A 14,997-nucleotide genomic window follows, 5' to 3' on the forward strand; every position below is an offset into this window, starting at 1 on the left:
TAAAGTTCGATTCCCCTGGGACAGTAACTATGACAGCGGAGGCATTGAACAAACTAGGAGAAAGCCATTGGCTGCCGAGGACATGTGACCTCAGATTCAAACGAACAGGCGGCATAATCTCCGATTCATTTGTGCTTGCACTTAGTTAGAGACAGATATCTGCTGAGGGCTAGATAGGTTTTAGATTCTGCTAGGCAGGAATAGCAAAGAAGAAGAACCACAACAGCTCTTTTAAGAGCTACACTAAAGGGAGAAGCTGAAACAAGCTTGGCACAGTGTCTACCCACAAATGCTAAAGTGGGATTCACAGCAATTAAGCCAGGCTGTATCTGCGCAACCCAGCTTTCCACGGTGGGGATTAAGCTAAGTGGGATACACTGAAATTGTATGCCTATATACCCTATATACGCTTAATCTAGGGTTCAACAGTGTGTTTCCCCCACCCCCTGAAACTAAGGGTTATATACTGAAATTCTCAGCCCATATACACTATATATGCTTCATCCAGGTTGTCACGGTGTATACCCCCAACAAAGCAGTGGGATATACATTCTAATTCTCAGGCTATATACGCTTCATCCAGGTTGTCATGGTGTGTACCCCCCAAAAAGCAGTGGGATATACATTCTAATTCTCAGGCTATATACGCTTCATCCAGGTTGTCACGGTCTGTACCCCCCAAAAAGCAGTGGGATATACATTCTAATTCTCAGGCTATATACGCTTCATCCAGGTTGTCATGGTGTGTACCCCCCAAAACGCAGTGGGATATACATTCTAATTCTCAGGCTATATACGCTTCATCCAGATTGTCACAGTGTGTACCCCCCAAAAAGCAGTGGGATATACATTTTAATTCTCAGGTTAGATACGCTTCATCCAGATTGTCACGGTGTGTACCCACAAAAAATCAATGGGATATGCATTCTAATTCTCAGGCTATAGACGCTTCATCCAGGTTGTCACGGTGTGTACCCCCAAAAAGCAGTGGGATATACATTCTAATTCTCAGGTTATAGACGCTTCATCCAGGTTGTCACGGTTGTCACGGTGTGTACCCACCAAACCATCAAAACCATCTAAAAATGCGCAAGGCTACCGGTAAGGGATGTGGACAAGGCCGTGGGTGAAGCCGGGGGCGTGGGAGTGCTGCTGGGGAGCAAGGTCGTGGTGAAGCCACAGCGCATTCCGTGCCTACTCCTCAGGGGCAGCAAGCATTGCGCTTCTCCACAGTCCTTGGCTTGCTGGCCACATTAAGTAGGGTGCAGGGCACAAACCTAAGTAGGCCCGAGCACCAGGAACATGTGTAACAATGGCTGGCGGATAATGCTTCCACCACATTATCCACCAGCCAGTCAGCCTCTACCTCAACTCCTCCTCCTACACAACATTCTGGTCAGCCTTCCTCCCAAAATGCTCGATCTTCCCAGCAGAGTAATCCCAACTTTCCCTGTTCCCAGGAGCTGTTCACTGTCCCTCTCCCTGTCTCTCCATTTCCCGATTCCACAGAGCTACCAGACGACTTTCTGTGTCCAGATGCCCAAGCATTGGAGTCTCCTCCATCTTCTGTTGATTTTGTGGTGGTTGACCAGCAACCCACCCTCAGTGACGATGACGAGACACAATTGCCATCAGAGCAGCCTGTTGCCATGTGCGGTGTGCAGGAGGAGGAGGTGAGAGAGGAATTGGCAAAGGAGGTGGTGGAGGATGCGGACACTAACCCGACCTGGACAAGGGGGATGTCAAGCGGGAAAAGCAGTGTTGATGTTGAGGGAGGTGCAGCACCAAAGAGGGTAGCTAGAGGCAGAGGCATGTCCAGAGGCAGAGGTTAGCTGCTTCGCCGAAGCCAGGCCACACCCAGAATTGCCCAAGATTTTCCCTATCATAGCCAGCCCAGAAAAACTCCCCCATCAAAGGCACGTTCCTCGATGGTGTGGAGATTTTTCAAGGAATGCGCGGAGGACAAATATTTTGCCACAATTTGCCACTCGAAACTGAGTAGGGGCACTGAAAAGAGCAACGTTTCGACCACTTCCTTGCGCTGTCATTTGGAATCCAAGCATTGGGCTCAGTGGGAGAGAGCAAACACAGTCCGGCGTTGCCGCCACTGCCTCTCCCACTGTTGCCAGTGCTGACGTTGCAGTCCAGAGCACCAGCCTGAACACCACAACATCTGGCTCCGCCACTTTGGGGACTTCTCCGTCTTCCTCCCCTGTTCCTGTCTCAGTTCCTTCTCCTGCAACATCATGCGCCTCCTTCAAGCAACCCACCATCTCTCAGACATTTCAGCGCAGGCAAAAATACAGCACTAAACAACCACATGCGCAAGCCTTGAACGCGCACATCTCCAAACTCCTGGCCCAGGAGATGTTGGCGTTCCAGCTTGTGCAAGTGCGGCACCTCGCTATGCCGTCCCTACTTCTCCCAGTGTACTGTCCCCACCTTACACCAGCACGTGTCACTCAACATCAGGTGGGCCCTAAGTTCCGCACTTTGCACAAAGGTCCACTTGACCACCGACGCGTGGACAAGTGCATGCGGACAGGGATGCTACATTTCACTGACGGCACACTGGGTGTTTGTAGTTGAGGCTGCGACTGGGTCACAAACTGGGTCGGCGTACTTCGTCACCCTGCCTATAATTCCTGGCAGGGGCTCTGAAACAACACCCTCCTCCTCCGCCGCCGTTAAATTGACTCCAGCTACAAGCTGGAAACGTTGCAGCACTGGCGTGGGTAGACGTCAGCAGGCCGTGCTGAAGCTGATCAGCTTGGGGGACAGACAGCACACTGCCTCCGAGGTGAGGGATGCCCTCCTCGATGAGACAGCAATATGGTTTGAGCCAGTGCACTTGGGCCCAGGCATGGTCGTGTCTGATAACGGCAGGAACCTGGTAGCAGCTCTGGAGCTTGCCAGCCTCCAACATTTTCCATGCCTGGCCCACGTCTTTAACCTAGTGGTGCAACGTTTTTTTAAACACATACCCAAATGTGCATGAGCTACTGGTGAAAGTGCGGCACTTGTGCGCCCACTGTCGCAAGTCTACAGTAGCCGCTGCTAGCCTCAAAAAACTCTAGCAACGCCTACATCTGCCCGAACACCAGCTGTTGTGCAACGTCCCCACATGCTGGAACTCAACATACCATATGTTGAACAGAGTGGTTGAGCAGCAGAGACCTTTGATGGAGTACCATCTCCAAAACCCTAGGGTGCCACAAAGTCAGATCCCTCAGTTTCTCAACCATGAGTTGCCATGGATGGGAGACCTATGTGAAATCCTACGGGTGTTTGAGGAGTCCACCAAGAGGTTCAGCTGTGACGATGCACTAGTGAGCGTAACAATCCTGCTCTTGTGTGTGATGCGAGAATGCCTCATTGCCATCAGGGATAACGCAGATGACACTGAGGAGTCAGGGATAGCAGCAGAACCGTCACAGCAGGAGAGTAGTTCCACACACCTGTCCGCTTCACAGCGTTTAATGACTGAGGAGGATGAAGAAGTGGCAGATGATATGATTGTGACACAGGAGGCTACCGGGGAAGTTCAATGCGTCCCATTCTTGCAATGCGGATGGGGCAAAAGGGAGGAGGAGGAGGAGGAAATGAGAGAGTGACCTTTCCGGTGGGAGCAGCGAAGTCATGCCAAGTAACACTCTGGCACACATGGCTGACTTCATGTTGGGGTGCTTTTCAAGTGACAAGCGCGTAGTCAAAATAATGGAGAGCAACCAATACTGGATATTTGCAATCCTTGACCCCCGGTATAAAAATAACATCTCGTCTTTTATTCCGGTAGAGGGGAAGGCCAATCACATTAATGACTGCCACAAGCAAAAGCGACTAGAGGCTGTTATCTTTGCAAAAGGAGGATCTACTAAATATTAATGTCACTTTTCTGTTGAGGTGCCCATACTTTTGCATCGGTCAAATTTTGGTTTAATGCATATTGCACATTTTCTGTTAGTACAATAAACCTCATTTCAATCCTGAAATATTACTGTGTCCATCAGTTATTAGATATATCAAACAGAAATGGCTGTTGCAAACACCAAAATATTTAGAACAAAAAATTATTAAGATTAATTAGGGGTGCCCAAACTTTTTCATAGGACTGTACTTACCTTCATTCTCCTGGGAATGAGGCATCACTTCTGTCTTCTCTGCCTGCACAATAGAGCCTATTGCGCAATCACCGGCAGACAAAGAGAAGAAGCCTTAATCCCACGCATGTGAAATAGAACTCTGTTGGCTCTATTGTGCAGGCGCTGCAGAGGTCCACAAAAGGAGGGGTCGGCAGGACAGAAGACAGAACACAGGAAAGTATGATGGGATGGGGTGGGCTGAGGTAGATAGGTAGGGCTAAGGCTGGTCTTACACGACCGTAGTTTAAGTCCGCAAATGGTCCGCAATTGAGGGTTTTCAATTGCGGACCATGTGCGGACACATTATAGTCAATGCGGCCTCGTACACCACCGGATATTTTATCCGTGGTGTACCGGGCCGCAACCGAGGTCCGCACTTTTTGGAACATGTCCGCAATGGCCGCAATTCACGGCACTGCACGGACTCGCCCATAGAACTCTATGGGCGAGTGCGGAAGCTCACGGACATCTGCGAAGTGTAAGTTGATGATCAGCAACTAGTGTTGCTGATCAGCAACTTGCGGACCGCAAATGCATTATGGTCGTGTAAGACCAGCCTAATAGTCCGTGTAGGGGTTTGAGAAAAGGAGGAGGAGGGAGAGCTAAGAGAGGTCATGTAAACAAATGCTGAAGATATCAGGAGCTCCCAGGGAAACTTAGAAGTCACTCAAAACACTGATAAAAATTTTGGTGCACTTACTAACCCATTAATAGCACCAAAACACTTTTTTTTTCCGGAGAATCCCTTTAATGAGGATCTTTCATGTCCTCGTCGATGTGCAGTATTAGGCTGGGTTCACACAAGGTTTTTTGGGCTGAATTTTGTTGCGGAATCTGACAAAAAAAAAAAAAAACGCATCCTGTTGAAATGAATGGCAAATGGTCATTTCCTTTTTCCTCGAGCGGAGTGGGCCAAAGTATTGAATGAATGGACTCTGTGTACACACTGCCTATGCTCTACTGCCTGGAAAGGCATGAAGGCCACTCTTAAGCCGGAGTTCAGACGGTTGTTTTTGGGCCAGATTTTGACGCTGAATCCGATTGAAATAATGGGAGCTGGCCATTTTCTTTTTCCGTGAGTGGGAACAAATCTGATATGCCCGACAAAAGGCAACATGTCCTTTGTTCAGGCAGATTCCGCAGATGATTCAGCTGCACACATCTGCCTTGCGACACCTCTCTCCCTACTAGGTCCATTCATTTTGGCCTAATCCAGAGCAGAATGTGTATTGTATGCACTGCAACAGCATCCATTCGCAGCTAGATGTTTTTGGACCACAATCTGATGTGGCCTCAAATTCCGGTCCAAAAAAACTCACGTGTGAACTTACCCTCATGCACACCGCTAGAAAGACAACAGTGCACTGCAAGGCTAGCCTTGGGGCGTGTCATCATCACTGGGCAGTAAGCAACACCCAATCCCCACCCTCCTCCCCAACAGTATACTTTCATAGACTTGTATTATTGGGAGGGCGTGGGGGATGACGCTAAGGTGTAATTCCCACCCTTCTGACAGTGGAGCGACATCAGTACTGAAATTAATGGCACCATCGGGCCACATATCGGGGAAGCAAACTAGACGTGCACAGTTGGCTCTGTTCAATGCAAAATGGCAGAGCCGACTGAACTCGCTAACTGAATTGACGGCCGAGCAGAGACTCGGCGGGTGCTGACGCTGAGGAGAGGCGTCAACAAGGGAAGAGGCGACACTGCGTCTTCAGAAGAGCGTCTTTACTGAGTACAGGGGACAACCCCTCTGCTTTCTGAAGACTCATTTGAATAAGAAAAGCGAAAATTCTTCAAAACAGTGGCATGGAGCAGAAAAATAAAGCTAGATGAAGAATAGGCGTTCTACAGGTTATTCCCAAGTGTGTTAGTGAAAAATGGGTTTCCCAATGATAGAATCCCTAGATGGAGATAAATAAAATGGGGGATGTATACTACATGCGAATATAGAATCCAGTTTGTATAAAAGTACAGTTCTGCTAAATCCATAACTGCGCTCAGGCGCACATCCTATCGGACAACTAGATGCTTGCCCTTAACTAAAATGGCGCCCGAATCTTCTGTAACGTCGGTGACGTAAGCACGTCCAGAACGGCGTGACGGAAGGATCCCCGTCTGTGAAGCTGCAGGCGGTATTACTGGTAGACTGGGCGAAGCGTCGAATACTGGGCCCCAGCGAACCGTATACAGTTCCCGGTTCTTATCTGGGCTGACTGCGCGGTTGTGAGAGCTCCGGCTGAGGAGCCGGAAGTGGAGAAGATGCCGCGTCCTTTGTGGCTCAGCCCGGGGATTCTCCTGCTGCTGGCGGTGGCGGCCGCGGCCTCAGACGCTTCTTGCCCGGCTCCTTGTGTGTGTGAAGGGAGAATGCTGGATTGCAGCCGGAGAAGACTGGGCAGACTCCCCGCAGCGCCGCTACCTGAGGGCATCACCAGCCTGTGAGTATTGTGCTGCTGCTGTATACATGGGGCAGCTCAGCCAGGGGGATGTAAACACAGGGCTGCTGGCCGGGCAGCTATATACTGGGATATGTGCTGGGCCTGGTGTGGTATACGGGTATATGGAGATGTGTCCAGCCAAGAGATCTCCATTACTATTGCTGCAGGATCATGTAAACAATGGCTGGACGTGTAGACTGCTCTGAGGTATCTGTATAGAGCGCTGTCACTATCACTATTGATGTGCAGGATGTGACATCTCTGTGGTGACATATATATGTAATATTGTATGTACATTACTCCTGGTGCACACGTTATATACTTATCCATAGACAGAGGGCCAGAGAGTGTCTTTATGTCGTGTGTCAGGCTGGTTTCCATTATATACCTTGTATACGGAGGCCCTCCTATAGTGTACTGGGTTCTCTGTGTTATTGTGTTCTGTCTGGATATACAGAGGCCTATATTAAAGGCATTCCTCAGGAGATCCTACTGGTGTAACCTTGTAATGCTCATTGTAAGTCTGCTGGTTCCCATTTATGTTACAAGACAATGTCAGAATCTTTTTGCTGAACTCTGTTATGCTGATACTCCTGGGACTGTATCAATATATTGGGGGGGGGGTGTCCTCTGTGACTAACATCCAATCAAGGCTGTCAGTGGGAGACACCCCCGCCCCCTACTGGCCACACCCAGATGTCATTGTAGGTTAGGCTGCATGTGTCGTGCATCGGTCACTGAGATGCTGCTAACAAAGTTATAGGTAAAAAATATGCAAATCTAGTCTCCTGGATGGAATTAGGAGAACAGAGTGCACTCTGTACACCACCCTATAGAGGGCAGCATCCTTAACATCATGAACGACTCAGTTATAAAGTCTTTTAATCATAATGTGGATTTAATTTAATACTGATTTAGCAATTAAATCCACATTATGATTAAAAGACTTTATAACTGAGTCGTTCATGATGTTAAGGATGCTGCCCTCTATAGGGTGGTGTACAGAGTGCACTCTGTTCTCCTAATTCCATCCAGGAGACTAGATTTGCATATTTTTTACCCATAATCCCTAGCGGAGCAGGAATGACTTGTAAGTCTCCGTACTGCCTATGTAGGCGAACACTCTCCCTAATGTGGATGAGTGCCCCCATAACAAAGTTATAGTGTAACTAGGGCTGCATTCACATTTGCGCCAGAGTCTTGAAATGACCACCTGAAATTGTTGGATGAAAAAGTTCTGCGCGCACATCTGTCAGACTCCATAAGAGTCAGTGGGGTCCGGTGGGCTCTGTGTGTAACCTCTATTACAGTGAGCTTGGCCAACGCTAGTGTGAACCTAGCCTTACCTGAGATTTGACTGTAACAAGAAGAAAAAAAAAAGGGTTATAGATGTGACTTTCATTGAATCAAGATCCAGCCGTGTTGGATTATTTTTTTTCTCGCACTCATGTCACACTTGCATGATGTCACAGGTTATATTATTTACACTATAGAAAATCATTTTACATAGCCCTGGCTGTATTCAGACTTTCCCAGGAGGAACAGCACATTAAAGATGCCCCAAAGTAAGTTCGTACCGTATATACTCGAGTATAAGCCGAGGCCCCTAATTTTAACACAAAAAACTGGGAAAACTTATTGACTCGAGAATATTTGTGGTTTCCTATACATAAAGCATGATCGCTGTAACATGTAAAGCTGTTGGCTTTGTAAAGTGAATAAGCAACAGCTCAGATCTCTCCTGTGCTGATATTTTACTGCACCCACCGTGTGTATCTGGAGTCCAGTGAATTGTCAGTGCTGGGGACAAGTCTTTTTATTAGTAAATAACGTGTCCCAGTCTCTGCATATAAAATACTCCTGGTGGAGTTAATGTAAGCATGCAGGTATGTAATGTATTATAGGTCGCTAGTATAGAGCGCTTCCCAGGAATCTGCACGCTGTAGGTCTACAGACGATTTAGAGACCGGCCTGGTATTAAGTGTTCATCCAGTAAATTGTCAGCCTGTTAGTAATTCACACCAGAGGAAGCAAAGCCGAGGCCTGTGTCAGTATTCTGGAGACTATTCTGTATCATGGTTGTCTGTATACTGTTTTTATTCTTTTTACATGACCCCTGCCACCAAGGGATGTTTTTGTCTTTTCTTGCATAGTGTGACGTTTGGATGTCATTATCTGCTAGTCAGGGCTATATATATTGTGTGTGTGTGTCTAGTTGTTTGGCCCAAAATTATATAAAGGATATTAGGTAATATTGTGATTTCTCAGTCTCAATCTATTTCTCCCCTCTTGTCTGCAAAGCTTTCTTTTTGAAGCACCACATTTTTGTTGTGATTTATATAACAAAGTATATGGGTGCCGTAAAAGAACTCTGTTGCCAGGACAGCCCACTTGTCACTTGGTGCATTTAGTCTTATCAGTAACTTATGTGTGGCTGTTTATTGCTAACAACAGTCCTAATGGGTGTCCAAAGGGATGACGGCTCTCAGTAGGCGCCAAGGGCATTTGTCCCTTCAGTATGTCTGATCACTGTGTGTCTTCTTTTTTTATGGCATATTCCCTATCTCTATGTCTGAGTTGCATGAATGTAGAGCTGCTGTGTTACTGTCACAAAGCCATGGCTATATCTCTTCCTTGGAAGTAGAGCTGTATCAGTGTTGTCTGTCGTAGATGTCAAAGTGGGATTGGGTTCATCGGTGAGTTATTTATGCAGCTGTTATTGCTAACCAGTAATTTTTTTATAATTTTTTTTTCGTTTTTTTTTAAGACATTTATTCTTGGAAAAGTGCTAGCTATACACGATTGGGGGAGTTATTAAAGGCTTTACGCTACTTTTATTGTAAATGCACGCTATCTGTTTGCCTGATACAAATGGAGGAGGGAATGGTGGGTGAAGTGATTTTGGCCTTATGCTGTAGAAAAATCTCAGATTATGGCACATGCCATATTTTTGCTAAAATGTGCAATTTTTCACAACTTAACCCTTCTCAAAAATGTCGAGAAACAAGAATCTGGAGTCAGAGATGGTAGAGAGTGGTATACCCAAAGCAATTGCAAGCGTTGTGCAGTAAAAGCACACTGACCCCATAGACTATAATGGAGTCTGTATGCTTACCGCGCGTTGCCCGCACGAATCATGTGGACAGGAAAGTGGATTGTGAACTACTTTCCTGTCTGTGTGTTCTGAGCGGAGATCTGGACTCCCCCGGACGGAATAGCAATGCAGATGTGAACGAGCGGTAATACCTAATTTAAGCTTAACTTCACAAAGGCCACATCTTTTGAAGGTGTGGGCAGATTTATAAAAAAAATAAATGCCAAATTATTAAGGCAGTCACTTGAGTGTAATTTTGCACTCGGATGTATTGTCTTTTAAAGCGGCTGTCCAGGGAGTTATAAAGCTCACCAGTGTATTCGCTAAAGTACACCCTGCTCCCCTGGAGACCTATTCATTACTTTTTAGGAGGGCTGCGGGGTTGGCTGGAACTCTGGTATCTCAGTAGAATGGAGTAGGTCATGTGACTCAAAGTCGGAGGGGCTCCAGAGCAAATAGGAACCAGAGTTCTGGTCTGCCCCGTAGCTCTCTGCAAAAGTAAGGAATGCAGCTCTATTGGACTGGGGTAGACATAAGCAATAAATCTGAAACGGTCACTAACCTTTCAGACAACATTCATAGAGCATGTGATTCTGGACCAACGTGTTCTGCACTTTAATAGAGAGATTGACTAGAATAACCCCTCTAAAGTTCCTACCATTAGATGTCTATCTTTTGGCTAATTTGCAGTTGTCTCTTTTGTTACTAAGGAAATATGCCCCCAGATACATTAGATGAGAGAGATAGAAAGACAGTGAGGTGAGGGCGGAAGGTTTTCTATCTTCTCACAGTAAATGCAAAGGAGAGTACCAGAGTCTCTTCACAGCTTGAGGGTCCATTCACACGGAGGAAAATGGTGAGGAGTTTGGTGTGGAATTTCAGCGCTGAAAAAAAGCCTCCCATTGACTTCACTGGGTTCCATTTTCTGCGAAAAGCTTTACAGATTGTGAATAGGTCGCTTTTTTTCCTGTGCCATGAATACATGGTAGATGCTACAATGTATTGTTTACCTGCATGTATCTGCGCTATGTTTGCAGTTTAGTGTTCTTGGATCTTATATTAAGCTCACTTGGGCTTTTTATATCTTTGTTTGCTCTTGTACAGTTACTCCTGGCATGTAAACAAGCCAAACTAGTTATAATGGAGAGGGAGGTGGACTGCTTCTTATTGTACACACTTTTTTTTTTTTTTTGGTAGTTGAAGGCATATTTTTTAGGTGCTTCTATAGCGGTTAGTGTAAAAACATAAAAGATACTTGGATACACTTTTACTTTTAGTGTATTTTTAAACTTGTACTAATATGTGAACCTGAACTAATGATGGACATACAATAAAACATGTATTATTTTCCTAGATCTGTTTAGTCTAGCAGTATATTCAGTTTGACTTAGTGTCTGACTATCGGCCTTGCTCCTTCTCTACACTTCTGGAGACGCCTAGAAATCTTTCAAGTTTTCTTACACGAATCCTCAAAGTTGTCATAATGAATGAATGTTTCTTTATTTGCACAAGCCAGCTATTATTCCTCAGATTGTTTGTCTCAGTAAAGATCAATTCATTCTGAACAGGGTTTGCCTATTATTTATCCTTCAGAAAATCTTCATTTTTTTTCCTATTTTTTTTTCTCTTTGTAGGAGGCCTGCTGGCATTGTGCCATTGACTTTATTTTATAGTAGCTCATAAATGTATGGTATAATCAGATGATTGCATCTTAATTGGTGAAGGAAGAAATCTCAGAAGAAAGCTTTCTCTTACTTAGCTTTTATAGCAATCTGTTTTTATTGAGTTTTCAGAAACCGTGTGTAGAATAATAATGGTGCACATTACTAGAGACACGGAAGCGCTACTATACCAATGTACTCTGTGGTCTCTCGTGGTCCCATTGAAATAAATAGAGCAGGACAGGGGAAAAGACTCATCCATTTTTGTGATCATTAGTTAAGTAGGGATCGGTTGCTAAGATAGGAAATCCCTTTATTTGGAGTTTTAATTTGTGTTTACTTCGTGCAGGTTTTATCCTATATACAGTAGGGCTTATGGATGGATTTCTTGGGTGTCTGTTTAGTTAATTGAATTATAAAGAATGATGATTTATCTTGGGGAATGGCTAATGTCAGTATTGGAGTTGTTAGCATCAAAACGATCAGAAGGTGCATAATGTTGGATAAATTCCATTCCATAAGCTGTCTATGTCACCTAACCCCCCCCCCCCCCTTCCCGAGTAGTATTTTGGAGTACAGTCAGCTGACACCAGGGTCATACTAGTGTCAGCTCCGTTGTTTGCATCTGTCAACAAGAGAGTTGTACCACTAGAACAGCAGTAATACATGGAGCCCGCAGACACCATTGACTATAATGGGGCCTGTTGGGTAGCCGCCATTTTGAAACTGAAATTGACGATGAAAAATATCGTCCGTGCAGGACTTTTTTTCTCTGCTGATTTTCAGCGTTTTTTGCTGCAACCCAAGACTTAAGAGGCCAATCTTACACACATTCCGAACCACTTCTCAAAAGTGGAGAGAGTAATGCAAAATGCTGCAAATGATCTAAATCTCTGATCGGTGAGGGGAGGGGCGCTTCAAGAGCCTTACTGTAGACAACACTATGTAACAAGTGGTTGCTGCAGTCCCGGGATAGTGGATGGGCGCGCTTGGTACTGCAGCTTACGCTGGGTTCACACCAGCGTTCGATCTCCGTTCTCAGGTTTCCGTCTTCTGCATGCAGAAATCCGGCTGTGTGCGCCAGTGAGCATTTTATGTTCTCCGTGGCGAAACCGTTTCTTTTTTTTTTTTAAACCGGACACAGAGGTTATCTATTTTACAACCCCATTTTACTAGAGGTGTCCCCTGAAGATCAGCCGAAGGCAGATGTGATCCAGTGATGGGACCCATAGCCAGTTTTCAGTTTCCCTAGCAGCACCAAAGGGATTAGGAAGCAGTGAATGGTGCCAATGTTAAGTCAAAAGGAATTTTAGCTCAAATAATAAACCTTCCCCAGTGTGCTGGAAGGCCTGTGTGTAAGCATTTGTAGGTTGAAGTTGCTTTACTTTTATGGATATGCTTGAGCAATATGTAAATGTAGTGTGAAATGTAACCTTTCTGCACCCTGGCCACTTTGTTCTTATCCCTTCTTGCTGTATCAGATTCTCACTGGTCCTTGTGATACCCTCTAGCGTTCAGCTCATCTGGCCGGCCCTTGTATTAAGCTTGAGCTGTCTGTAAGAAGCGAATAGTGAAGCCCGATATCTCAGACCAGGTTTAGAGAGAGAAACACATTATCTTGGAGACAAAAAACCCAGTGAGGACTGTAAATCCTTCTAGATCAGTCCATTTCCATTTGGTTGTAGTTAGACGAGTGGTACTGCCAAAGGCCAGATTGTACTAGATCAGGGCCCGACATTGCTAAGCTCTGCTAAGTCAGGACAAATAATGTGGAGTTGCCTAGAATTAGAAGCAGATGTTCCCCTGCCTGTTTTTAGTGCAGTATTTAACACTGTATGGGGTATGTCTGCCTATAATACCCAACGCACGTATGTGCTGTTTATATTATTTCATAGGTTTTATAATGTAGTGATACGTACAGTATATGCAAATTTTTATATGGCGGTTTTCCAGTATGAAAAGTTCTTGAGTAGCAAAGCTACATAAAAATGAGTGGCCTTAAAGAGGACCTTTCACCATATCTGGGCACATGCAGTGTTATATACTGACAGAAAGCTGACAGTGCGCTGAATTCAGCGCACTGTCGGCTTTCCCGATCCGTGCCCGGTGTAAAGCGCTATCGGTCCCGGTACCGTAGCGCTTTACAGTCAGAAGGGCGTTTCTGACCATTAGCCAGGAACGTCCTTCTGCCTCGCGGCGCCAATCGCGCTGTGCTGTGGAGCCGGGCGGAACGCCCCCTCCCTCTCCTGATAATGCTCGTCTACGGACAAGCTGTGTGAGCAGAGGGAGGGGGGAGTTCCTCCCGGCTCCACGGCACAGCGCGATTGGCGCCGCGAGGCAGAAGGACGTTCCTGGCTAATGGTCAGAAACGCCCTTCTGACCATAGAAGAGCTACGGTACCGGGCCGTAAGCTCTTCACACCGGGCACAGATCGGGAAAGCCGACAGTGCGCTGAATTCAGCGCACTGTCAGCTTTCTGGCAGTATATAACACTGCCTGTGCCCAAAAGTGGTGAAAGGTCCTCTTTAAGTAACAGACATCATGCTGGTCTTTGTAGGAGTTTATTTAAGTGATGTTAAAGTGACAACACTTTTGTTGACAGGCTGTGTCGATTTTCTAAGATCAGCTCTGTTTTAGTGAGTACTAAGTAATAGGTGGCCAAACGTTTTTTCTTTGTAAAGCATGTTTTGGATACAAGGTCTTCATTTCTCTAATTTCGGGCGTGTTGGTTGATTTGCTAGGTCAGCGCCAGAGAGTGTTTAGTTATTGAGTTGTAGTAAGTATGTGTTATGTATGTATGTATGTGGATAGTTGTAATCCTCCTATCCTATCCTTCCTATCCTCCTACATCCTAACCTTCCTATCCTACTTCCTTCTTATCCTATCCTATCCTACTTCCTATCCCATCCTTCCTTCCTATCCTATCCTCCTACATATAATAATAATATAATATATAATAATGTTAGTGAAAGTTTGGATGTTTGTTACCCAATCGCGCAAAAATGGCTGAACGGATTTGGATGAAATTTGGCACATAGGTAGATGTGTGGCTTATTTTGGTCCTCCTAGTTAGGAAGCGTTTTTTTAGACCTTGCCGTGCTTTTTGGAGCGTTTTTTTGTAAAGCTTTTGTAAACTCCCGTAACGTGAATGGGCTGCAAAAAATGCGCGTTTTTCTCCTCCCATTCACTTCTATTGCTTTCTTCAGGCGGAAAACGCCTGAAGAAAGGTCATGTTGCTTCTTTTTTCTACTGCTTTTTTCTGCTAGCAGAAAAAAAAAAGCTAGTGGTCTACATAGACCACTATTGTAATGAGGCGGATTTTGAGGCGAAATCTGCTGTCAAAATCCGCCCCTTTGCCCCTGTGTGAACTAGCCCTTAGAAGCCTTTTGCGTGGGCACTGCTCTAGTCATACTGGTTGTGGAAGGGGGATAGAAGTAGCACTCCAGAGGTTTTTGGTCAGGAAAATTCCTGAGGTGTTTTTTTGAAGCGTTTTCCACCTGAAAAAATCAAGTCAATGGGAAGCAGAAAATCCGCCTGGCGTTTTTCCGCCTCCCATTGACTTGCATTGATTTTTTTCAGGTGGAAAACGCCAGAAGAATGGACATGTTACTGCTTTTTCCGCTAGTGGAAAATCTGCTAGTGGTTTTTTTCTGCTAGCC

General features: G+C 45.6%; 1 protein-coding gene across 1 annotated transcript in view; it reads left to right on the plus strand.

Moving 5' to 3' along the window:
• Positions 1 to 6,265: 6,265 nt before the first annotated feature.
• Positions 6,266 to 14,997, plus strand: part of LRIG2 (leucine rich repeats and immunoglobulin like domains 2) — a 55,382-nt gene continuing 46,650 nt past the window's right edge. The window contains exon 1 of the mRNA XM_075264070.1: positions 6,266 to 6,583. Coding sequence (XP_075120171.1) covers positions 6,408 to 6,583 — 176 coding nt within the window. The 5' untranslated portion in view covers positions 6,266 to 6,407. The remainder of the gene's footprint in view (positions 6,584 to 14,997) is intronic.

Source organism: Leptodactylus fuscus, chromosome 2 (assembly GCF_031893055.1).
Source record: "Leptodactylus fuscus isolate aLepFus1 chromosome 2, aLepFus1.hap2, whole genome shotgun sequence".
Lineage (NCBI taxonomy): Eukaryota > Metazoa > Chordata > Amphibia > Anura > Leptodactylidae > Leptodactylus > Leptodactylus fuscus.